Source organism: Drosophila sechellia, chromosome 3R (genome assembly GCF_004382195.2).
Source record: "Drosophila sechellia strain sech25 chromosome 3R, ASM438219v1, whole genome shotgun sequence".
In the NCBI taxonomy this organism is placed as follows: domain Eukaryota; kingdom Metazoa; phylum Arthropoda; class Insecta; order Diptera; family Drosophilidae; genus Drosophila; species Drosophila sechellia.
Window position 1 is genome coordinate 10,888,410 of NC_045952.1, and position 24,764 is coordinate 10,913,173.

The 24,764-nt window shown below is 43.4% G+C and overlaps 4 protein-coding genes across 7 annotated transcripts; 1 reads left to right on the forward strand and 3 right to left on the reverse strand.

The window, feature by feature from the left end:
* Positions 1–22: 22 nt before the first annotated feature.
* LOC6616691 (probable G-protein coupled receptor No18) lies at positions 23–10,508 on the reverse strand. 3 transcript variants are annotated; one of them, XM_032721112.1, is made up of 7 exons: positions 10,255–10,508; positions 8,335–8,417; positions 7,039–7,512; positions 6,276–6,378; positions 5,574–5,699; positions 3,123–3,300; positions 23–2,455 (listed from the first exon to the last, which is right to left on the reverse strand). In XM_032721112.1, exons 3-7 carry the CDS (start codon positions 7,442–7,444, stop codon positions 1,538–1,540), a joined length of 1,731 nt encoding a protein of 576 aa, XP_032577003.1. In that variant the 5' UTR covers positions 7,445–7,512; positions 8,335–8,417; positions 10,255–10,508; the 3' UTR covers positions 23–1,537. The 3 variants fall into 3 exon arrangements, with proteins under 3 accessions (XP_032577003.1, XP_032577004.1, XP_002041046.1); XM_032721113.1 differs by lacking the exon at positions 8,335–8,417; XM_002041010.2 differs by lacking the exons at positions 8,335–8,417; positions 10,255–10,508 and having other exon boundaries at positions 7,039–7,633.
* A 3,824-nt stretch (positions 10,509–14,332) lies between these two features.
* Positions 14,333–15,127, reverse strand: LOC6616692. The gene is made up of 2 exons (XM_002041011.2): positions 14,931–15,127; positions 14,333–14,852 (listed from the first exon to the last, which is right to left on the reverse strand). Exons 1-2 carry the CDS (start codon positions 15,084–15,086, stop codon positions 14,643–14,645), a joined length of 366 nt encoding a protein of 121 aa, XP_002041047.1. The 5' UTR covers positions 15,087–15,127; the 3' UTR covers positions 14,333–14,642.
* A 400-nt stretch (positions 15,128–15,527) lies between these two features.
* Positions 15,528–22,927, reverse strand: LOC6616693 (lutropin-choriogonadotropic hormone receptor). Of its 2 annotated transcripts, none has more exons than XM_002041012.2 (17): positions 22,726–22,927; positions 19,979–20,361; positions 19,303–19,457; positions 19,140–19,214; positions 18,986–19,063; positions 18,478–18,552; positions 18,352–18,417; positions 18,220–18,288; positions 18,090–18,164; positions 17,902–18,019; positions 17,482–17,843; positions 17,266–17,418; positions 16,984–17,129; positions 16,684–16,912; positions 16,420–16,615; positions 16,155–16,351; positions 15,528–16,099 (listed from the first exon to the last, which is right to left on the reverse strand). In XM_002041012.2, exons 2-17 carry the CDS (start codon positions 20,300–20,302, stop codon positions 15,922–15,924), a joined length of 2,496 nt encoding a protein of 831 aa, XP_002041048.1. In that variant the 5' UTR covers positions 20,303–20,361; positions 22,726–22,927; the 3' UTR covers positions 15,528–15,921. The 2 variants fall into 2 exon arrangements, with proteins under 2 accessions (XP_002041048.1, XP_032577888.1); XM_032721997.1 differs by having other exon boundaries at positions 19,979–20,431.
* On the forward strand, positions 22,715–24,312 carry LOC6616694. The gene is made up of 2 exons (XM_032722688.1): positions 22,715–23,026; positions 23,661–24,312. The coding sequence occupies exons 1-2, from the start codon at positions 22,715–22,717 to the stop codon at positions 24,189–24,191; spliced, it is 843 nt and encodes a 280-aa protein (XP_032578579.1). The 3' UTR covers positions 24,192–24,312.
* Positions 24,313–24,764: the final 452 nt, after the last annotated feature.

Below are 24,764 nucleotides of genomic sequence, written 5' to 3' on the forward strand. Positions count from 1 at the left end.
TCCGGTATAATAAAACTGCCTCTGGGTTGAACTTAAAGTTTATTAGTTCGGAACTCTTTCGGCTGGCCGATAGGTTCCTTACAGAGATCCATTCCAGGTGAACATTCATAAAGTACACATAGTTACACATAGATGATACACACGGTTACAGGTATAATTGGGTATGGTATATGTACTTAACGAGTCCTAGTGAGTGCACAAAGTGGTTTCTCCCCAGGCCATCTAAAATCCCGGCAGGCTCAACTGCAGCTTAAAATCCGGTCTAGTTTTAGTTACAGTTTCACTTTCGCCCGTCGAGGAGCACGGACTGCCGTGTGCGATTGCTTAAACATTAAATGGGTTGGCCGGAATGGACTGGACACTGGGCACTGGACACCGGACAGTGGACAGTGGACGCTGGACACACAGTGTACCGTGCCTGCGGGGCTAGGCCGAGCTTGACCGGACTTAGCCAACAAAGGATACGCCAGACATGTCGTTGGCAGGCCACCATCACACAGACGAACTAGACGCACACAACAAAGGCATAAGGATGAGGACATCGCCATCATCATCATCATCCAACTCATCCCGATGGTCAACAGTTGCCGTCAGGCAACAAAGACTCGCAAATACTATAATTTGTCTTTTGTTTCGTTACGTTTCGCCTCGCACAATCAACGCTCACGCAGAGGAAAATACTATATATATATAGGATTTGGATCTGGTCTAGGCAAGAATCTCAACTTCCGACCAAGTCCTAGTGAGTCTTACAAAAAATGGGGACTGTAAAGTGACCTTTAAGATGCTGCTCGGAATTCGGCTTTCGAAGCTTCAAAAGGCAGTCGATTTTTGGGTTTAACAAGGCAATCTTTGCTCCAATCAATATTGACCGTAAGTATCTTAGTTTTACTAGCTGCGTTTGGCATAAACGATGGAGATGGAGTGCGGCAAACAGCTTATAGTGCCTGGCAAATGAATACTCAGTTGGTGAGGTAGTTGCCACAAGTTGGCTAAGAGGTCGCTGCTAAGTTATTAGTTACAAATTTTGGAGGGACATGTGTGATAAGCTATTAAAACTATTTTCCATATATATGTTTTCATGAAAGAATTTTGAATTAAATTCAGCAATTTTTTAAGCTTATATTTGATTATCATTATCTTGAATTAATTTAATTATTGTAAATAGTGCATTTCTTGAACATCTGATCTAGTTATATTAGCTTATACTTCTTAGATTCCTTTTTATTTACTAACTTTACTGTAGTCTAGAGTCAATTTGATGTCCTTGCATTGGCATAACTTTTAAAAAGATAACTTTAAAAAGATTGAAATGTGAGTTGGTAGTTTCCCCACTTTTTTTGTATGCTAATTACGTAGAAGTTGGTGAACCAGCACGGCGAAAAGTTAAAGATATGCCTGAGATATTTCCCCCACCACCCAAAGTGAGCGTCGATTGTGCGACTGGAGATGGCGGCACTAGGACACACACTCAAGTGCTCAGTGATTCGGAAACCGGTTCCGGATCCGCATCCGCAACTGCATCTGCATCCGGAAACTAGCCACGAAACATGGCCAGCAGGTTGGGCGGACTCTTCTGCTTGCAAATGGGGCGACAAGTGAGCCGCCAGAAGGCAGTGCGAAAGTCCGGATTGTAGAAGGCGTAGATGAACGGGTTGATGGCACAGTTGACCCAGCCAATCCAGGTGAAGCCGAACATGAGGTCCTGGAGGACGGCGGGTCGCGGCAGGAAGGGTATCAGCAGATAATAGACGAAGAAGGGCAGCCAGCAAGCAATTAGGCCGCCCATCACAATAGTCAGGGTCTTGGCGGTCTTGCTATCACGTTTCGTGGTCGAAACTCGCATCGGCATGCGATGGTGAGGATTGTGATGGCTCTGCTGGCCATGGGAGCCATGATGGTGTGCATGTGGGTGATGATGGTCGAAGGAGGATCTCTGCTGCTGCTGCTTTTGCTTGGCCTCCGCCTCCAGTTTCTCGTTGGTGTCCAGTGCGGCGGTGTTGCTGGTGATGGTGATATGGTTGTTGCTCACATTGCCACCCAGGCAGGTGTCCGAGAAGGAGGCCTCCGTGCCCACGTAGTGCATGCCCGAGGGCGTGGAGTGCATGCAGGGTCCTCCATACTTGCAGCTAATTGCCGAGCAGTGAATAAGCGACGAGAGACGCGACACCTCGACCAGCTCGTAAAAGGTGGGCTGATGTTTGAACGTCAGCGTTTTGTCCGCCACTCCAGCACCGGCTGCAGTTCCAGTGGCAGAGGAGCACTTGGAGCACTTGACGGACGACTGGTGTCCCTTGGCTGCATTCGTGGCGGTGCTGGGTGGGTCGTGCAGGGAGTTGAACCTCCAGCAGGACTTCCTGTTCGGCAGCCACTTGGTTGGCGTGCAATGATAGTGCTCCGACTCCGAGATGAAGTTGTCCCCATCCACATCGTAGTCTGCCGTGCGCTCCGAGTGCTGTTGGAAGGACATAATTGAAGTTGAATATGTAAGGAGAGCACTGACAAAAACGTGAGGAATAATTTAGATTGCATGTCCGGGCATAGAGATTCGGGATTTGGATTGCTGTAATTACTTCGTTCCACTTCACGTCACCTACTTTCTCCTACTTTCTCCTACTTTCTCTTGGCAGCAAACGTCCAATTAGTACTAAACTAGAAGAATATATTTTACAACTAGTATGCGCTCTTTTTAAATATTCAAAAAGTGTTCTTATTTCATTTTTTTATTTTTATTTTATATTAAGTATATTGTTCAACAAAAAATAAGTAATTCATTTTACATCCAAGAACTCACAGCAAATATAATTTGTGATTAGAGAACTTAGTTGGACTTTTGTTATCAAAGCTCGGCACTTAAAATATCACCTGCAGTACTGTGCGATAAGTGGCTGGTACTCAAGTGGGATGCCCAGTGGGTATCGCAACTTAATGAAGATCTGCGCTTGAAGTGTTGAGCGCACTCCTGGATCTTTTTCCCCAGTGCCTGACAACTTAGTCCCCTGGTTAACTGGTTAGATATGTTAGGTGTGACATGATAAATTTCCGGACACATTTCAGGGGACACCAAAAGGGGGTGGACACGTATATGCTTATATAGCGATGGAGCTGGAGATGGTGCTTACCGCATCGCGCACAATGCGCTGTCGCCGTGACGTGAGGACATAACCAATCTTCACGTAGACGTAGAGCATCACGGTGAGGGGAATGAAGAACGATCCCATCGCCGAGAAGACCACGTAGCCCTTGTTTTGGTTGTAGCGGCAGTCCACGAACTCCGCCTGGTGCCGCCCGGCCTCGTACCTGCGAATGTGGATGTGAATGGCAAATTGAATTCCAGTTCGAATTGCATGTGGTTTGCGGGTTGGAAGGCTGAGGGATGTGGTGGATGTGGAAGGTACCTGGTCTGGTGCCCTGGTTCTGGTGGCTCTTGCGGTTGTGATTGCGGCTGGGGAACTGGGACTTGGGGAATGACAACTGGCTGAGTTAAGCCGGGCGAAATTCGAATTCAAATCCTAAACCTAAGCCAGTCGGAGTAGTCCCTCCTGTAAGCCTTTTACTTATGCACATCGCAGTGTGTTGGTCATTCAGCCAGTACAAATCGGAGCTGACTTTAAATCAATATGCGGAAGAAAACCATTCCGAGGCAACAGAGTTACGTAGTGGCGTACACCAAATGTGTCAACTAAAGGTACAATCGTGTACTGTGGGGAATTGAGTAACAAATGGGCAAATTGTCACATACATCCACTGTAGGTGGCAAAATTCAGCCATACTTGCTGTTTGAATCCATTACTCTTAGAGTAAAAGGTATACTACGTTCGTTGAGTATCATGAAACAGGCAGAAGCATTAAATATATAACCTTGATAAGGATCACGCCTTTTCCGTCAGTCAAATATCGGGAACAAGCTTATTTCAGAACATTACCACGCCTACTCTAAGGCATCCAAATCGGCGAAAAGACTTACGCCCACACTATTAAAAAATGATTCCCAGCTTTTTTGGTTTCTTTTTTGGGGTGGCCAATTTTTACATATATGCCAACCACACTTTGGGGCACGCCCACTGGATCCACACGCGTTGCCGAAGCCATTTTCATTTAATATTTCTCTTTCAAAGAGTTTATTGCCGCATTGTCATTACTGCCAATGGAATTTTCCGGTGCTGTAATACAACTCAATTATCTGCTTGTTACCCTAAGTATGTGTTAACGAAAACTCGCGCTAATTACTGGTACCCGATACCAAAATAACCCAACACTACAATTGTACATATGTAACTTTGCTAAATACAGGACCCGAATGGAAATAGTCGATTTTTCCACAAAACTTCTTGTTTAATATTAATTAATCAGTCCGAAATTTAAGGTAAATCAAAACATTAGCTACTCATTAGTTAAATTAAAAAATGAACTAAACAAACAATGCTTAAATAAATTAGCCGAAAGTGAAATCCAAATTTGACTAGCAAGCAAACACAATTAGTTTAGTATTCATTAGGCAATAACAAATAGCAGATTGTGAGTTAAACAAACAGTTGTTGCAACCGCTGCATTTGCAAACTTTTTTCATAAAACTAGTTCGCTTAAAGAATGAAAATGTGGAAGTGGCGCCATCTGCTGGCGCTTATAATTGCGATTTTCCCCCAGCTCAAAATTTCCAAATTTTCCAATGTCCTGCAGCTGTGGCTGTAATTCGGCCTCAGACCGTTTTAATGTGCCCTTTAAGCCATGCTCTTCGCTTTCTGCCAAAGGGGGCCAAAACTAAGCCATGGCCAATGGCATTAAGGACATGCTGGCTTTGTGGTGTGTGTGTGTGAGTGAGTGTGAGTGAGTGCTGGTTAATTTGGGCGCCTGGAAGTATGCAACACACAAGTGTGCGGCTTTCGCGCTGAGAGTGTGTGCGTAGGTGAGAACAAAGCAAATGCGCCGCGGCAAACAAAGTCATTAACAACTCATTAAAACTTCAATGTAATGGCTGCACGACCAACAGCAACAACCCGTCGCAATTACGTAATGTTTTTTAGGCGCAGCCGAAGGCGCAAATATAATATAAATAAACGTGTGTATTTCGAGACCCTTTTGTAACACATTATCTATGATGCGCCACCACACAGCCATTAGCTCAAAAAAGAAAAAAGGAAAGCGAGCAGGACTTCCAGCCACAAAAAGCCACAAAGTATTGTCACGCCTCCGGAAGGAAAAATTTGGTGAATAAAATTTGGGGTGGGCTCAATAAAAATATTACATATTTCAAAATACACGGCAAAGAGTAAAAACGATATTACCAAATTTAAAAAAATATATATATCTATACACTTTATAGAGCACTACAAATAAATTTCCCTTGGCCATATTTATAATAGAATATTATTAATAATATATTATGATATTAAATATATTATTATTTTCTTTCTTTGTATACTGATCATAATCACATGTTGTCTGTACTCCCAACCCTGTGTAATGCGTTCAATTAAATGATTATAACATGAATGGTTTTCTTAACAGATGAATTGCCGATCCATCATGGGTTAAGGTTGATTTTGTTCTCCGTGCAGCTGGCGCTTACTTACCAGCCCAAATAGGGTGGACATGTGATTGACAGGGCAGTTATCCACACGACGAGAATCATGAGGAGGGCCAGTCGCTTGGAGCGGCGCTTCTTGGAGTACGTCAGTGGTTGTGTGACGGCGAGATACCTGCGAAATAAAAAAAAAGAAGGTGGGAAAGGGGAAATTATAAAAGCCGGGCCAATAAACGCAACGGAAATGGCCAGAGAAATGCTGGGAAAAAAACAAAAGCCAAGCGGACATATTGTTCGCAAAGCCGCAGACGGCTTTCTGGCCAGGCCAAAAGGCACACACAACGCCAGTGGGCGTCGGTTGTGTTCTGGTTGAGGTTCAGGTCCATGGCTCAGCTGGATCAGCTCAACTCGGGAGCCACAACACAAAACTTGGAAATGCCATTAAAATGTAATTGAAACTTCCAATAAAAGCAAACGCTGGGATGGCTAAATGGGGGAAATGGTGAATGGGGGAATGGGAATCCAAGCCCAAGCCAATCCTTGCCATTGTGGCGTCGCACACCCAAAGGATATGCACTGGGAATGGCCAGGACAACGGTCATGCGGCAATAAAAACGTCAACAAATAAATTATTTTGCACTGTTTTTGCACCTTGCCATGACTTTATCTAAGGACCAAGGACCGTGGACTGTGGACTGTGGTCATTGCTATGACATCAACGGCAAATTACGAAATTAGTTGGCCAACTCACCTGTCCAGACTGATGGCGCACAGGCTGAGGATGGAGCCGGTGCAGAGCAGGATGTCCAGCGAGATCCAAATGTCGCACAGTATCCAACCAAAGCGCCAAGTGCCTGCAAAGAACAAATATTTGTCGCGTTCCTTCAATCGGTTTGTGCACCTGGCCGGGATTAAGGAGGCATTACACTGGCAGATCCTTCCATATAAACCACTACAAATTCTTCTTTTTCTTTATGACAAGGAATATTTAACTTTATGTATTAATTTGGCTTCGAAAAGATTACTTGTTTGATTGCTTTTCCATAAGTTTTGTGTTTAATAAGAGATGTTACTTTTATATTTAAAACTAGTAAACTATATAAACTTTTTTACCACAAAAAATGTTAAATATAACAAAATTCAAAATTCTGCTAAAATTATAGACCCATCCAGACACCTGATAAATGGATTTTCAGAAAAATTATCAAAGGTTTTCCATCGAAACCCATAAAACACTCGCACCACTCACAAGATATTTTGCAATCAAAAATATGTATATTTTGGCAACGCAGAAATTTTATAATTTTCGCTGTGGGATTATTTAAAATCGGAATCGACCAAATGTGCTCCCCCATCGATTTGGGCAAATGTTTACTACCCGAACTTCCACCGGAGGGCTGCGAATAGTAAACACTTGCCCAGATTCCACCTTCCCCGGAAGTGTAAAGCCCCCACAGAGCCATAAATCTTTGGCCATCGATGGGCATGGACAGGCCCTCCGCTGCCATTCTCACCTGTTATGTAGAGCACCACCGATGGAGGCATCACGCAGGTGCCGACCAGCCAGTCGGTGATGGCCAAGTTCATCACGAAACAGTTGGTGACCGTGCGCAGGCGGCGTGTGGTCAGAACGGCGAGGATGACGAGTGTGTTGCCCACGACGGTGACCAGGATGATGACCAGGAAGACGGCCACCGCCAGCGACTTGGGCCACGCCATGCTCACCAGGTACGAGTTCATCGAGGGCACACCCAACTTTCCGCCACCGGTGGCCATCACATCGCCACCTGGTGCCGCACTGGCCTGGATCAGCAGCAAAGTGCCATCGGAGGAGTTCGAGTTACCACTGGCCACAGTGAGGGCTGTTGACAGCAGTTTGGAGTACGGCAGCATGGCATCCGGATGTTCCAACGCCGCCATCCCGTCGGATATCTCACTCACTTGGGGTGGATCTTATTCGCACCGTCGGCGACATGAACAAATTGATTCTGTGTGGGCGAAACACGTAGGTCACTTAATCAAATGGCTGCAAAGGGAAAACTGGGCTAGGTAACGTCCCCAAACGCGCTGGCGTCATTATAAAAATGCTAGAAAAATGCTACAACCGGCGACCGGAGCGTCCAGAAGTGCATACAAATAATGGAATTGCCTGCGACCTTACACAATTTCCAATTACGGCCGGACTGTGGCCACATAAATTGCAATAAGTAAGCGTAATTGGCCTTGGACAGCACGCGAAATACACAAAATGGGGCGATAGTAATTAGCGCCCATAAATTATGCCACCGAACATGCATAGACCGCACAGCACAGAAAAAACCAACGGAAATTTAAAATGATTCCCAATTAATATTGCCATTTACAATTCAATTTCAGCTAGGAACGGACCAGCCGTTCGAGAAACTTATATTCGCCCATTCTCGTATTGGTCTGTTTATATCGCTCGAAAGACTGGAAGCCACATGCTCCCACCCCCAGAGGAGTTCCTATGGCCAAAGAATCGGAATCTCTGTGCTGGTGAGGCGACCTTCGATCGGATGACACTACAGCCGGTCTGCTCCGGCTACCCCACTCCTGAAGTCTGCTCGCTCGTCCACACCCGTAAGACAAACGGCTTGAGTAGTGAGTACTTGGTTACTGAGAGTTCGTTTTGAATACGGCTACTCAGAAGTGCATCTCTCGAAAACGAGTATCTCGCACTTTATGCACGGTGCAAAATGTTGATATCTATCTAACTATCTATCTATGTATCTAGTTGTATTTATACAAGATCAATAGGAATTAGATAGTATTTACTTTTGGTTACCTACCCAACATCGCTGAGATATGCGCCGCTTTATGTTTGAATTGATTTTATAAATAGGTTAAACCGATAAGCCAATGGGATTAAAACCTAATGAGAATTCTTTTATTAGCTGTATTCAAGCCATTAAACACCTAATTTTGCGGTCAAAAAAAACACTTTTATAGTTCACAGAGGATGGGAGGATTACTAATAGAGCAGCACGCACAAAAACTTAATCATTCAAGATTTCTCTCATCCAGTATTTTTTTGAAAATAATTTTTAGAATAATAAACACTCTATGCTTAGCACATTTGTTTATATAGTTTAGGTTATAAGATACCATTTTGATTTAAGCGCTTGGAGTTCAAACGAATAGGGTTCATTATGATCACTGAACTACCATATGGTTCTTTCCTCCAGTTGCTACACTTATCACTGATTCCACGTCGGAATGGCCAAATTCGATTCGATCTGTTGGGTGAATTCGGTTTGTTTTCCGTGTACACTTGCATGTGCGTTGTTTATAAATAGTTAAGTGATTAGTCTGCGGCTTAGCACAATGGGCTTTCGTTGGCAATGTACTACCGCCATTTGTTAGCCAACGATGGGTTATAGGTCACGGCATCGAACAGGATCACTGGATGGGTGGCTAGGTCAATAGGAGGGTCGATGGGCGGGCGGCCAGAAAAGTTTCTTATCCACACGCACAGCTGCCGCTGCCGTTGGCACGCGTTGATTACAAACTGACGGTTGGCTGTCGCTTGTCGGAGCGTCCAGCTTCTCCAGCATTCGCGTTGCCCAGACCCAACCCCATTCCCATTCCCCGTCCCGCTCTACACGGAGCAGTCAACGTAGTCATCTTTTTGTTGTTGCTCTTCTTTTGTGTTGTCGATTAAAGTACACAAATGTCGAAAATTCTTCCAATGCCTTATATTTTTTATTTATTTCGGATTTATTATTTGCTATACTCTGCTATCAAGGGGTTATTGCAAAAAAGATTCGAAAAGTTGGGAGACATTTTTGGGTCTAAAGGTGCATTTCGTCACTAGCTGAGTCGATAGTTTAGCTCACTTAGTTTTATTAACTTGTTTTAAGTCTAATAAGATGGCAAATATTGACATGATTACGTTTCGCTTAAACAAATGATTGAAACGATCTTTAAGAGAAATCTGTACTCTTTAACCATTTCTTAGCGTTTGTAAAGATACATTTGTTTAATTTTGTATCTGCGAGGGCATTCGCACTTCGTTCTACAGAACTAGACCCTCTCTATCATAATTTTTTGTATTTATTTTGTTGCTGTTGGTTTATCACGCCGCACACACATTGGCCAGCATTTGCTTGGAAAATATTTAGAAAAATCTGATATAAAATTAAAAATCTGTGCAGTAGCTGGTGGGGAAGGTGGGGTATGGGGCCCCAACTGACTAATCGAAGTGCTTAGCGCGCGGATTAAGGGCAAACGCAAATCCAATTGGCTACATTAGATTTTCGCACGACCCGCTATGAATCATCGAATTTTGGCCATTCAGGCAACGTGCCCCATTAAAATTAAAGCAGAAATGAAAGGTGTACTAAGCACAGGTAACAGCTGCCAGTGAATCCGGCGATTCAAGATGGGAGTTGGTTGGGTGGTGCGGTGGTTGGGTGGTTCAGTGGGTGGTGCTATGCGTGGGCGCAGTTACCGCCAGAGTCTCATTAATATGCATTCCGCAATTAGCCGGCGTATTTATTTGATTAGTTCGCGCCGGTTGAACAGACCAATCCGAGTGTCAGATCGCAGACTTGTTGCACACAGATACACACAAACACACAGTCGCACGAACAACGCGACAACCTCATTAGCTTAGCTTTTTGGCCACAGATAGCGACTAAAGTTAATTGATAAATTTATCAGTTGATTGCGGCCAGATGTTTGGCCAAGATCAGCAAAGATATACATACACATAGCGTACATTATTGCACACATAATTACACACACTTTTCGCACATTTAGCGTTTCGAGTTCCTACATCACGTTTGCCACGGATTTTCCCGACCAATTCGCTTTCTTTCTAATTTATTTTTTTTTGGTTTTTAACTCTGGGCTGCTGCTGGCTTTTTGGACTTTTGCCTTTCGCTGGGTTTTTGCGGCCAAACGCCAGGACGTTCCGTGAGCGACTGAAACCGAAATGCTTGTGGGCCAAATAACGCATTTGGCTAATTTGCCAAACGCGCTGGCTTTCGTGCTCGCTTGTGTGTGTGTGGGTGTGCGTGCCACGCTGCTGCCAGTTGCTGTTGTGTACACAGAGGGCTCACTGTACAAGTCGTTCGCGTTAATTTCGCTCCTCCTCACTTGTTTTTTACATTCTCTGCTTTTTTTGAGCACCTCGCTTTGGAATTTAATATTAATTATGAATTTTCCTTCAGCTTGTCAGCAGGATTCGTTCTAAGGACACTCGGCCGAATAAGCAGCCAGGATTTAGATGAGATGAACTGGGCTCAGTGCGGACTTAGGAGCGCTTCGTGGGGATATTGGTTTGCATATGCAGATGGTATCAAAATGAATGGGTTTAATTGAATTGATAAGAACAGAACAAATATCGGTTATTGTATAAGTAATTGTATACTTAAAAGGTTATGCGAACTGCCGCCATGTAACTAAAGTCATTATTATACTGAATTTGTTAATATGAGGGGAAGAATAAAAAAAGATATATTTTTATTTTTTATGATTTATTTTAGAACTCGAAGATGTGGCATCCATAAAAATCACTTTAATATCTTGATGGCCCTTTGATAATGTAGAAAAGAAAGTTGTGAGTTATATTATCTCAGGAATATTTAAAAACATTAACAGGATTTTTAAAATATATCAGTTGCTTGATTTTAAAAAGCTTTAAAAAAATAATTAAGCTTACATTTAGTACCAAATGCATATCTTTTGTACAACTCAAATCTTAAATCTAATCCCAATTATGGTCAAATGGAGTCATTTCCGTGTGCCTGTGTGTGTTTCAGTGTGTGTGTGTGTGTATTTAGCTGGACATTGACATTCAGTTGAAAGGGGGCGTGGCTGGGGAGGGCGTGTTGGCGCACAGAAATCGATCGCGCCCATTTTGGAACTGTCACTCAAATTAAGCACATTAAAAATCCATAGGGACTTCAACACCCACATGTCACAGTCGCCTTTTGTGCCACTCCACTATGGGGCATTTGGCCTGTTTTTTTTTGCAAAAATGTGTTTTTCACAAGTATGCAAAATTGAAGTATTTTAGTATTAATACATTGGAAATATGTTAAACTATTATGTTTTAGCCGGCAAAAGTAATTTATACAGTGTACTGTTATAATAACAGCTGTTAAAGTCGGCTGTTACGAGCATATACCAGGTGGCTGCAATACGCGCAAAATTTAGCTTAACTTTCAAAGTGTTACAATTTTAAAAGAAGATCGTAAAAGAGTAAAATTTGAAATGGATAATCAATATTCAGGTTTGTATTATGTATATATATTAATATATTGTTTATTGTATGCGTCTATTTCTAACAATTTGTACATTTAGCATGTGGTGTCAACATGTAGCTGTTAGAAAAAAATTTCAACTTTGAATAGAGCTATAACAATTTGTTCAAATTTGTTCAGTATGTGTTTATATCCATGTTGTAGTGTGTTCAATTCCTAACTCATATCAGGTAGTCTCTATGTGCGTTTTTTGCGGGTTTTTGAGAAATTTCATTTTTTAGGGAACAACATCTCGATTGCCAATGCTGCCCTGCTGGAAGGGTGGCGCAAGCAAAAGGGTGTTCGTCAAAAGGAAAATTCTTTTTGCACTTTTATTAGTGGCCATTTTTCTGATAGCAAGCTAGACTTTAATGAATGATTAACGAATAGTAATAATAACGAATGTTTTCAGTCAATCTTTTGAAAAATATTTGAACTTTCGAAAGTTTTTTCAAAGTGGTTAGAAGAACACCTAGTCCTGAAGGTAAAAGAGAAAAATAAAAAGGAAAGGAAATTAGCTGGATGCCCGAAAACGTCATATTATTTTAAAAGTTTGAGTGGCCGAAGACAGCAAGTAGATGAACTCGTATGGGCGCAGAACCACAACGAACGTCTTTTGGGTCAAGCTGCAATGCTAGCTGCACGGAAGCGCGGCCTGCTGGATCTTGCAGACATACTTAAAATTCTTTTTTTGAACCCAGCCAAGGCAAATATAAATAATATCCCATAATATCATCAATAAATATAAAAAGGCGCGTTCGAAAACATAAGCGACTATCTCTTCCACCAGAAGTCATTCAAAATTTGAATTTCAAATGTTAGCTTGCGAATTTGAACCTGACACCGATTCTTCAGACTCTATTGATTGTAAAGACGAAGACGATTATGAATTTGTATACAATATTGAAATTAAAAATTAACTTTAAAAATATAATATTAAAAAAAAAATAAAAATAAAACATTGGGGCGGAGTTGGGGGCACGCCCACTTTTCCAAAATATTCCTGGGGGCATATGTAACACATAAAAAAAAATTCATCTAAATATCTCCCATAGTTTAGGAGTTTTTAATTTTTGTAAAAAAAACAGGCCAAATGCCCCATAGTGCACTCCCCCCAACTCCAACCACCGCCACGCCCCTTCCATGTGCAACGGTATTACACACGCACAGTGTCAAGTGACACAGTGGTGTGTGCTCGACAAACACACACACACACACTAGCTTAGACAATGCTAATAAATTTTCGTTTTATGAGCATTTGGCTTTTAATTACCGAACTAAACTTAAACGCCGCACTAGCACAAATATGCGTATCGCAGTGTGTGTGTGTGTGTGGGTGAGTAGTTTATTTATACAACACGCTTGATTTGGCTTGATTGATCTAGGTATACTGGGAAGTTGATAGATATGGGGGACCTAGGAGGAAACTAATGCCAATTGTTGTCATAGGCGCACAAGTCGTAAACTTAAATTGTATTTTCCTTCGGAAATTGCCGCCATAACTGGTTGAACAGCACAATTTTCCCGCGCTTCACTTGCTCCACCGCGCACTTAGTTCAATTCAATGGAATCCATTGGTTTTCCATTCAAACGTCCAGTTGGCCAAATGCTGGTTTGGCTAACTGACAGGAGCATTAGCATTTATTGGTGGCAGCGAGATGGACCTAACCATTTGCCTGTGTTTCGTTTTTATGAAAAAACAACAAATGATTATCAGGACTGTTCGAAAAATATATTCAAAGGAAGTCCAATAAAGTATGCTTCGTTTTTAGTGTCCCATCTGCTTTTGCTAGGCAAGTGTTTTAGTTTCTCTAGAATAAATTAAATGTTAAATACCTTTGAAAATAAAAACAAAAAAGGAAGTTCACTTCTGCAAACCGAAGCTCAAATACTCTATGATATTTCATATATGATATGATATATCATATATTCAAAAAAGCAACTGATGTACACCAAATAACAATTAAGAAAACTATATAAAAGAAACCTATACTAAACGAAACTATTATTTTAAATATTGTCACTATTTTTCCTTTTGCAGCTAATAGATATATGATTTAAATCAATTTAAAATCTAAATTATATTTTTGAAAAAAGTGATCTAAAACACGTAAGGTGTAATTTTTGCTAATATATTTTTTTTAATATTCCTATGCAGCTATATGTTATAGTGTCTGTTATGTCACTGAATGTTATAGTTTAGATATACATCCTGTAATAAGAAATAGGTCTTTTGGAAAAGTTTCATGGGAAACGGATGGATGGACAGGCAGACAGGTGGGCATAAATATAACTACTCAACTGTTGAACTGATTAAAAATATGTTTATATACTAAAATAAACATACTTATGCATTGCAGACTGCTGACTGAAATGAGCATACCCTCTGTTAGGGTATAATAACCTGAAAAAGGGAAATGGATAGCTTTTCTGAATAAAATGAATCATCTTCCCAGTTTTGTGAGCTATAAAATCCTGCATATCAAACCGGTAGTTAAACAGTCACACTCTTTGCCACAATAAAATGTTAGTCTTACTCTTTTGATATAAGTGAAAAAGTTTATTGCTAAATTTGGCCTTAAATCAAGGTGCCGTCTACCGATCGCAGATGCGATGCAAACGTTCATTTTATTGCAGACAAGATGCCACCGAAGCCTCTGACATCCAAAACTCAAGCATTTGGTAGAAAGAGGCTCCTGTGTGTTATCCTCGCAGTCAGTCCAACAGCTCCATTAACTGCAAGAGAGCGTGTCCTCGGAACGGATCGGCATTGGCTCCATTTAGTAGGCGATGCCTGTGAGCTCCAGCCACTTGAAGATGAAGCACTCCTTGAACAACTGCGGTCGCTGCTACATGCGCTGGATAACGCATCCCTTGAAGGAGTTCAGCCTGGCGTCGATTTCGCCCTCCTCCAGCTCGTTGAAGGCATAGATGTCCTGGTAGCAAGATGGCGAGATGCACTGCCGAATGCAGTTGATCTTGGCCACGCCCACAGGGCTGAGGCCAATGCATCGGGCGTGCTGGTCGCAGGTCACCTCCAGTTCGTGGTAAGTGATTTCCTGTTTTATTTTTGACCATTTATAACGAGAAAAATGGGTTAGTGGACATAAAAAAAATCAATAGGCTCATGAACTCACATTCTTGCTGGTCTCCTTGTATGCATATTCGGGAAAATTAAAAGTCGCCGCCTTCGGAAACAGCTTGCCATTCAGTCCGTGGATCTCCTTGTAGCCATTGGCGAAATTAAACAGAGTTATTGAGCAAACAACGAGGAAAATCGCAGGACGCGTCATTTTCCTTTCCCTTCAATTGATTCGTCCTTTTCGAAGCCAGCTGTTCGCCAGGGCTGACAAAGTGCAGTCGTGGCACTTGTCACACGTAGATGGCGCCACTAGAAGCGTCATGTAGAATCGCATGTATAATATGTGTAAGATAAACGAAGTATACATACATAATAAAAATCCTGGAACAACAGGTGGGCGGGACAGATTAGAGGGACATGTCAGCGGGACGGGTCGCCAGGACAGGTCAGCAGGACAAGTGATCGGCGGGACAAAGGGTCAGCGGGACCGGTCGGGACGCAGCGCGGAATATGGAGGGACACAACTCCTTGGCTCTGGGTTTTGGACTGCGGAGCCACTAGCTGAGTAATGGGTATCTGATGGTCGGCTAAACTTAATTTCACTAGCAATAAAAAAGGAATTTTAATGAACGGGAAACGGAAACTACAAATATACATCAATATACACAATTTTAATTCGTTTTTAAATAGTTTTTTCAATTCTTTTCTTATATTTAAACTAACATTTGGACATTTAGAGTTTTAAATCTGTACATTTAAAAATTTAATACCATTCAATGGGAAACCACTTAGTTGTTATCCGGGGACAAGCTCCTTCCTTCAAGCAATACATCTCTTAGCTAAAACTGAATACCTTAGGAGTAATAACTTAATTATGACAAGATAACGTAATCAAACTTATGGCTGTTAAATATCATTAATCGTGGGATGCTAACAATACTGCAACAGATAGCAAATCGAGGAGAGAGCGTTAACTAATAGTACACGTATGTATCATATATCACAACGGGGTGGGAAGAGGTGAGTTCACAATACCCAGGTTCGGTTTAAACATAATCCTCGCTGTTCTTCAGCATTTTCTGCGTCTCAGCGCCCATTAAAGTCTGCATTTTGCACGTGAGTGAGCTGTGCCGCTGAATGGAGCCGTGGATTGTGAATCTGGTGGTGGCTTGGCCGGAAAGGCTCGCCTTGTACTTCAGAGCGCTCTGCCGGCACAGGCCCAGTCTGAAACAAATGCAATTTAGATCTCCTTTACCACGTGGCCGTTTTTTCGTCTTACTTGGACAACAAGGTGAACAGATCCTGGCGATACTGGGACGTCAATATGGCATACAGATAGGGATCCGCGCAGGAATTCAAGGGGTAGAAGAAGACTAGCAATATCTTCGACTTGGTAACATTAATCAGTGGGTATCCGGCCAACGCGGTGAGTCCAAAGAAAGCAATAGGCGACCAGCACGCAAAGTTTGTAAAGACCTACAGGAAGTTAGTAGTTAGTAGAAGTAGCTTACATGCTTACAGTTCCACATTGAAAGTCTACTCACCAAAAGGGCCATCTTCTTGGCAACGCTCAGCTCGCCCGGATTATTCTGGTGGGCCTGACGTGTCTCGCGACCCAAGGACAGATAGATCTGGGCATAGCAGACGGCTATGATGGAGAAGGCCACTCCGTTGGAGCCCAGAATGGCAATCAGGTAAATGGTGTCGTACACATCGCGATTCTCCATCGGAAGGCAGATGCTGCAATGAGCGAGGGGCAAGTATTTGAACCACAAAGCTCGGGCAGAATGACATATTTACTTGCTCACCTCGTCGACGAATAATTACTTATGCCAAACAGGGGCATCGAGGACATAAGCATCGAGTAAATCCAGCCGCCCAGCATGATGAGCGCAGCAGGACGCAACTTGATGCGATGGTTCAGGTACATGGCCTGCGTGATTGCCAGCCAGCGCTCGATGGTAATCACGGTCAACGTGAACACCGACAAATGACTGGCGAACACGGTGAGAAAGCCGGCTACTTTGCAGCCAAGCCCTGCGGGAAAATGGAGAAGACAGTGTAAGCTAAATCCATGACGGCACCGCAAAATCAGCTGCACCACCCACCGTACTGCCAATCGTAGGCGAAATTGAAGTACTCCCCCATGGAATGCGCATCGATGCAGGCCACCAGCAGCAGATAGAGGCCCAGGCACAGGTCGGCGAAGGCCAGGTGGCACATTAGAAATCGCGGAACCGGCGTCGATTCCGGCCTGGAAAGGTAAGAGATTATAGGCACTTTAACAAACTAGTTTAGACTATTGAAGAACCCAAAAGCATTCATCTGTTCTGGAAAATGTGCTCAGTTTCTCTGAGTGCCTTTGGGCAAATGGGAATGTAACGACTTACCTAATCGATAGTATTACTGTCAGTACAGCCACGTTGCCCACGACGGCCAGAGCGACCACAATCCAGACGGAAATACGCAGCCATTGATAGCCCATCACATCCTCGCAAGGATTCAGATCGTTGGGCATGGGATAGCATTCAATATTGGGTTTTCTGCAGTGGATAATATTAGCTTTTAGTACCGAGTATTGATAAATTAAGAGTATATCAATTCACCTGAATGTAAAATTGCCGCAGAGTTCGGCCGAGGAGTCATCACCCGGATTCAGGATGATCTTTTCGTGAAAAGTGCCCTTGTTCATGGTGTCATCGGCCATGTAATCGAAGGAAGCGAAAGTGATGGGGGTTATATCTGTTGACGAGTCGTCGGTGCCACCGAAAGAACCAAAATCTTCTGGCATACTGAAGGAGTTATCTAAGGTTGATCTCTCCTTTCGCGATCCGGAGTCACTTTTGCACTGCTTTCGCCACTTCTCAATCTCCAGCATGCGCTGGGCATGTCGCTGAGGATCGTGCCGAGATGGAAACTGGAAGGCGCAGCAGTGGAAGGAGTGGGTGAGATAGGCCCTCTGCAGATTCTATAAGAAAGAGCAACTTTGGGGTTAAATTCTTTGGTAGAAAGTGACTCTTACTCACCCGGAAGTTGTAGATGGATGGTATGGTCTTCAAAGTGTGGGTGTTCTGAATGTACAACGCTTCGATGTTCTGAAGTCCGGCTGAAGGAAGGCCAACTAGCGAGGTGCTGGAGAGATCGCTATATATAAATATATAAATACAAAGGTTAAAATCTTGCAGATGCAATAAATACAAATTTCCAAGCTTACAGTTCAGCTATGTCTATGATGCCATCGAATGCGTTGGGGTGCATCATTTCCAGCTTTTTGTTTTCCTTCAGCGATCTAAAAAGCCACATCATTAATAACTATTAACTATCTAAAATTGAGTTAAACTTGCAGTTTGGCTATCTTGGAGCCGTAGAAAGCGGAGTCATCAACGTAGCTTATTTCATTGTTTGTCAAAATTCTGCAAAGATTAGAGCTCTTCAGAGATTACTGGAATGTGTGGCAATAAACCAATTATACGTACAATTGGGCAGTCTTTACTTTTATGGATTTACTGTCTATCCGAGTGATTTGATTGTTATCGAGATCTCTGCGAAAAAGATAGGTACATATTAGTACCACAAGGCGTAAGCTGGGTTTTGCTACTCACATCATTTGCAGAATATTATGAGGTGGCAGGTGGCCCAAGTCAGGAACTCTGGTGAGACCACTATTTATGATGCGTCTGTGGGAGTAAAGTGGCATACTATTGTTAGACTGCGTAAACTTCAAGGGCACACCCACATCCTGCCCGCAGCAGCATTATTTTAAATAGTGTGTAATAAAAGTTCAGAGTAAATAGTTCTACGCGTGAAAATACATTTGTATTTTGCCTTTCGCGCATAGCAATTAAGCCGAATATTTATTTCTGCTTGATGGACATATGAATTTTTCGACCATGTTTATTAAATTGCATGGCAGACAATAAAAAAAATATATTGAAGGAGCACAAATCCGCGAGGATGGGCATTAAGTGCTATTTTTACCGATGACACAACATATTGCCCATCTTCTGGCCGAAACAAAAACCATACAGCTGTGTGTGCTTATTAACTTGGCCGCCACCCCCGAAGGCCGCATGATGAACGCCCCACATCTAGAGCTAGATTTGGACTCACATAATGTCCACAGTGTCCGAAATGCCAAGGAATACGTCCCTCGAGAGGAAGGTCAGCTTTGGTGCGTTGGTGATGTAGCTGAATAGATAATAAAGGATAATAGGTGAGTCAGTCAGTCGGTCGCCTGAAGCCGCCACTTAAAATCAAGCCTTACATTGTTCGCAATAGGGTTAAATTAGCAAAAGCGCCATCCTGTATCAGTTCCAGCTGCAGGCAGTCGGTGAAGGCCCTGCGAAGCCAAAGGACGATTAGTAAACGCATGGCGAGAGGATATGGATATGTCGGTGGATATGTCTATCCATCGCAATATAACTTACACATCCAGCAACGTGGACCCGTAGACCTTCAGACCCGTGTGGCGTAGGCGTGGCAGCCCCGCGGATGCGATAGTTAGGCGCTGGATGGGCAGCGTCAGGGTTTGCGGTACGCGATTCAGCCCGTCGCCCTCGCAACGGCACTCCACCTCCTCCGCCTGCGGAAATAGTGGAATAGGTTTTTATGCAGGTGCGTGGGAGTCGTGCAGTTGGGAAAGTAATAAATAATATAGCCTGCAGTGTTAACCTCATATTTCAACCTAGTTTCCTAGTATAATTCTAAAAATAAAAGCTCAGGCCTTTCACTTTAAATGACCTGCTATCGATGGCGACCCTTTGACATTCTGCGATCTTGAACTTTGGCTGTTAGTAGTTATTAATAAAGTTAGTGGGTAACTTCATTTCAGTCATGTCAGTCAAAATCACAACTAAAACTCAATGAACGTCGGGGCAAAATGCCCTGTTCGCTGACTACTTCAATTAACTGACATTCGGAACTTCATTGGCTTAAAGTTGCTACGGACACTCAACTAAAGCAGGAGCCATCGGATCTGCCATCTAGTTTCGCTGTTTACCCAACCTTCAAGTTCTGCAGTTGACTTTGGAGGCCAGTGCGCCGCTGGCGCAGATGGTAAACATATAGAATTAAGTAGAAAGTGTGCGTCTATCAGTCACTTACTTGATTACTTGCATTCCAGCAGCAACACTTCCAGGCGGACCGTGGCATCGCCGCGGTCAGGGGCGTGTCCGTCGATTGAGCCAGCGAGACGGCCGTGGGATTGGGGTAGACATCGAATCCGTGGTGGATGTCGTGACAGTTGCTGGCACTCAGCGCCCCCCCGGCGGCACTCGTGGCGTATACGCAATGCCGGCCACTCAGCGACGTTAGCAGCAGATGATGGAGAAGCAGGCGGCACTGGAACTCGAATGACAGACACTTCAGGCCCTTCCTCGGACGGCAAGTGGTCTCCAGCCGCTGGGACATACTCGGGTGCTTTTCCATGGCTCTCTCTGTCTTTTCCGCCCAGCGATCCTAGATACATAATGTGCGGCTCATTTCCTCTGCAAATATCCGTATCCGTAAACACTTCTAATTAGTTTTGGATGCGCGTCTGCATCTTGTAGCCGTAGCCTGTTCGGAACGAAAGGGAACGAGCAGGAGCTGTGATTCAGTGAGTGCCTAATGAAGCCATCAAGCTGATGATAAAGTTAAATAGCATCGAGCAAACAATTCACTGCCATCCCTGCTGATTCGTAGATATTTGGCATATCGCGAATTGGACGGTCACGTTGTGGGGCGCGGACGCGTGTGTTTGATTGATTTTCAAAACCGTACAAAAGCCAGCGACAAATCGAATAAATCGAAATCATTTGCGAGCAGCCGAAAGCAAATTTCTTGGGCAATCAGTTACAGTGAAGCCCATGGGCAGGGAAACATGGTCGAGAGGACACTGACTTACTTGGCTAAAAGGGGCTGGCAACCAACAGAAGTTGAGCAAATATCGAATGGAGTTCGTTAATTAACATATGCTATATGCAGGCATAAAGCTCATATTTAAACCATGGCATTATTTTTAGACACCAGTATCCGTAAACATTTCGTGTCACGTTTTTTTGGGGCCTATAAAATATAATTTCGCTGTTTGTGCTTAATTTTAGTTCTCGCCAGCTAATTGAAACATTCAGTTTTGTGTAATTAGTGCTGCCATAAACCCAGATTGTCTGGGAGCTCAGTTTTCGGGGGATATATACCCACCATATAACCCATATACCATATACGCGCCCAGAACCTCAACTATTTCTGTTTGAATTCTGCCCGCTTATCAGAGAGACCTCAAAGAATGCCGACAGCTGTGCGCCATGTTTCAACCATGTTTCTTAATTAGCAAATATTTGTTCTGGCATGTGCTTCAGCTAGCTTTATGGCGGCGATCTTTCGCCCGGAGTGCACAATCTGGCTATATCTCCGGCCCTGCGTTAAAGGGAGAATTCCGAGTTAATTAGCACCTACGGCTGGGCGACCTCCGCCGGAATGCGAAAGTTACCGTGAACCTATGCCGGAATTCAATGGCAATCGTTGGCCGAGAAGCACATAATAGGCAACAGAGTGTCCAATGGCAGCTGGACAAAAAAAATCATCACGAAAATCCAAATGTGTGACGCACATTGCTTGGAAAATGATATAAAAAATCATTTGAGTATACAAAATCTATCATTGGGCCATCGGACCAAGCCAAGAAAATGAGTTAAATCAATTATTTACACAATATTTCGCTTGATTGGCAGCTCTGGCTGATTATTTGCATTTCGAATCAACACCGAATAGTTAGCAGCATTCAATTGGATTAAATCCACCCTGACGACTCTTGCATTCCATTTAACTAATTCCCCCTTGAACGGCGGACACCAAAGTTGGAGTAATTAAACCAGGCGGTGGTCACGATTAAGTGGGTGGAACGCAGAAGATTCTGGTCCAGTGAACGCAGTGCTCTCGTATCTGGACTCTAAAAAAACGGTTATGGTGTCGTTTTTAACGAATTAATGTTAATTGCCTCATTAACAACATGGTAAAACAAGTCAGTTTGAGTTTATCCAGGCGCAAGTCGCAATATTGTTCATATAAATCGAATTAGAATATTCTAGTTCAGTGGCCAGCAAAACTACATTTTTTACCCACCTAATTGCCCTGTTATTTCAACAAGTTCTTATGCATTTTTCACGAGAAAAGGGAAAACAGACACGCATTTGTTTCATAAATCAAATTAGCTTTTGCCAGTTGGCTGACCGCAAAAACTCGAGTGTGTGTGTGTCTCCAAGCCAACAAAGTGCATTTTAATTTGTTTTAAAATTGCACTTTGTGCGTTTAGAAAGCGCATTGCTGTGCGTCTATCTATCCGGACAAAGATGCCCAGAAATCTCTCCGATTTTTGAAGTCTATTAGCATGTATGCGGTAACCACATCACAAAATCCGTACGTTTCTATCGAATCTCAGATCATCTCACCAACGAATGGGCCGGACTGCACATTTCTAGGTGAGCCAGAGCAACACCATTAGGGCGATTACTTTTCGGATTACGGAACACAATTGGTGATTTGTTTCGCACCCGTAAGTTTAATTAGCAATTGCCGCACACAATCAGTACACAGACGCATAGATTAGCTGGCCGTGTTTATGGCTAATCGCCACTAAAATCAAGAGTTTTGGGCAAAATGAAAATTGATAACTTTATGGCCAGGTTTTTCAGCAAACACACACAACACATCAAAGAAGAGATCGCGGACTAAACATTTTTTCGAACATCACATGAGCGCATAAACTCTGAATTATAATGGATTTTCCGAAACATTATTTCGCCTAGCACACGCACACACACGCTTTTTTTTCTAGCGAAACGGAAGGGTCCGTTCTTGGACATGTTGCTCACCGGAACCGTAGATATCCAGGAATTTTGCAGTTGTCTTCGTCCGAACTGGAGTGCACCTGTTGCAAGGGATTACGCCCAGGCCACAACCGGAAACCAGCGATGCACGAACTGCTCCAAGAGTCGGAAGTGGAACGACGAACTGAACTGCCGAGGCACCGAGCGCGAACAACCGAGCAGCTCCAGCAGCTATGGCGGAATGAGAGCTCCAGCGCTGTCCGAGCGACGAGCAGCCAGCGACGACGGAGCCCAACAACACATCTGCTCCAGCTTTGCGTGTGTTGCGTGCATTGTTGCCGTTGCGGTCGGTTCAGGTGAAAGCTTTCGCTGGACGCCCCCAGCACACACACTTGTTGAGCTCCCTTGTGGTCAGCGCCTTGGGAGCCTTGGGGGTAACGTCTTCGGGGCAATTGTCGCCTTGGGACGCCCAGCTTAAAATGTTCATAAGGCGGTGGCAGCTGCAGGGATTTCTATAGTTTTAATCGTTTTAAAATAATAATTATTTATATAAATAAAAGGAAATATATAGAATAAATGCGCCAGTGAAGCCTTGAATAGGGGGGTTTCTGGCACCAAGAGTCCTGCAGTCGTGCGATTCCAAGGACACAATTACAATTAACAGTTAAACGGTAATGGACGATACTTCAAATTAATTAATTAGAGCGATGCATGGAAAAGATACAACAAATATGTGTAAGCACCATGAAAGCCTCTAGGGAAATTGGCACTCATAGTATTATATAAGTAGTTATTCTTTAATTTAGAAGGTGCTTGACTACATTTCCAACAAATTTCGTATGTTCATGATGGCTTGAAGGTATGGATATACTTTTCCAAGAAAAGTAATGAACACAAATTTATTGAATATTTAATTGCAAGAATACTAAACCTGATACCAATGACATTTTCCCTCCCATTTCACATCCAATTCCGAGAAGAGCAGGCACTGTTCTATCTGCCAAAGCTATCTGTGCATTAAAGGGAATAAATCATACATAGTTCCCAGCAACTCAGGCCGGCAGCTACATAAGACCTTCGTACCAAATCCAAAACGAAAACCCATTTTTCGCTCCGTTTCGATTCGAACCGAATTCCAGTCCGCCCAGATGGATATGAACTATCAGTACAAGAAGGACCACTCGTTCGACAAGCGCCGCAACGAGGGCGACAAGATCCGGCGCAAGTATCCGGACCGTGTGCCCGTCATCGTGGAGAAGGCGCCGAAGACGCGCTACGCGGAGCTGGACAAGAAGAAGTACCTGGTGCCGGCGGACCTGACGGTGGGCCAGTTTTACTTTCTCATCCGCAAGCGCATCAATCTGCGTCCCGACGACGCCCTTTTCTTCTTCGTGAACAATGTGATTCCACCGACATCGGCCACCATGGGTGCACTGTACCAGGAGCACTTCGACAAGGACTACTTCCTCTACATTTCCTATACCGATGAGAACGTCTATGGACGTCAGTAGACGCGGGCTTGACCCGCATAATCGTTTTGGCGGTAGGTTGAGTTTCAATTGTCATTTTTTCCCATTGGCACTACTCGCTCAATAAAGAATGACTGCTCCTAGCCAGCTAACCAGAAGCAGACAACGTCGTCATCACATGGCACATGCTGGGTAAAACAATAATTATCGCAGTATGTGCTTCCCCCGCCTTGGAAGTGGGTGTATAGCACTCGCTAATCCCTTGCCCCTGGTCTCGCCGCGCCCTGGAAAGGTCAAAAATTAATTGAAGCGCTCGAAAAAGCATTTAGTGGACTCACTGCTTCGGCTTAATTATAATTCGCATATCGATAGCCGTATGGTTTGCTTAAGTTCACTAATTGATGAAAATATGAGACATAAAACCAGTTTAAATCGGGCAAAAGTGTGCTCCAAAGACATGCAATAAGATTCAACAAGTTGGTTTGGGTAGTGCATGAAGCCAAGTCCAATGTGGTGGGACAAACTTGTTGACACTGGAGTCCATAGATTAGCGAAGGAAATTTTTATATCATAATTACGAATTGATTTTATTCCTGTTTAATTCCGTCAGACACC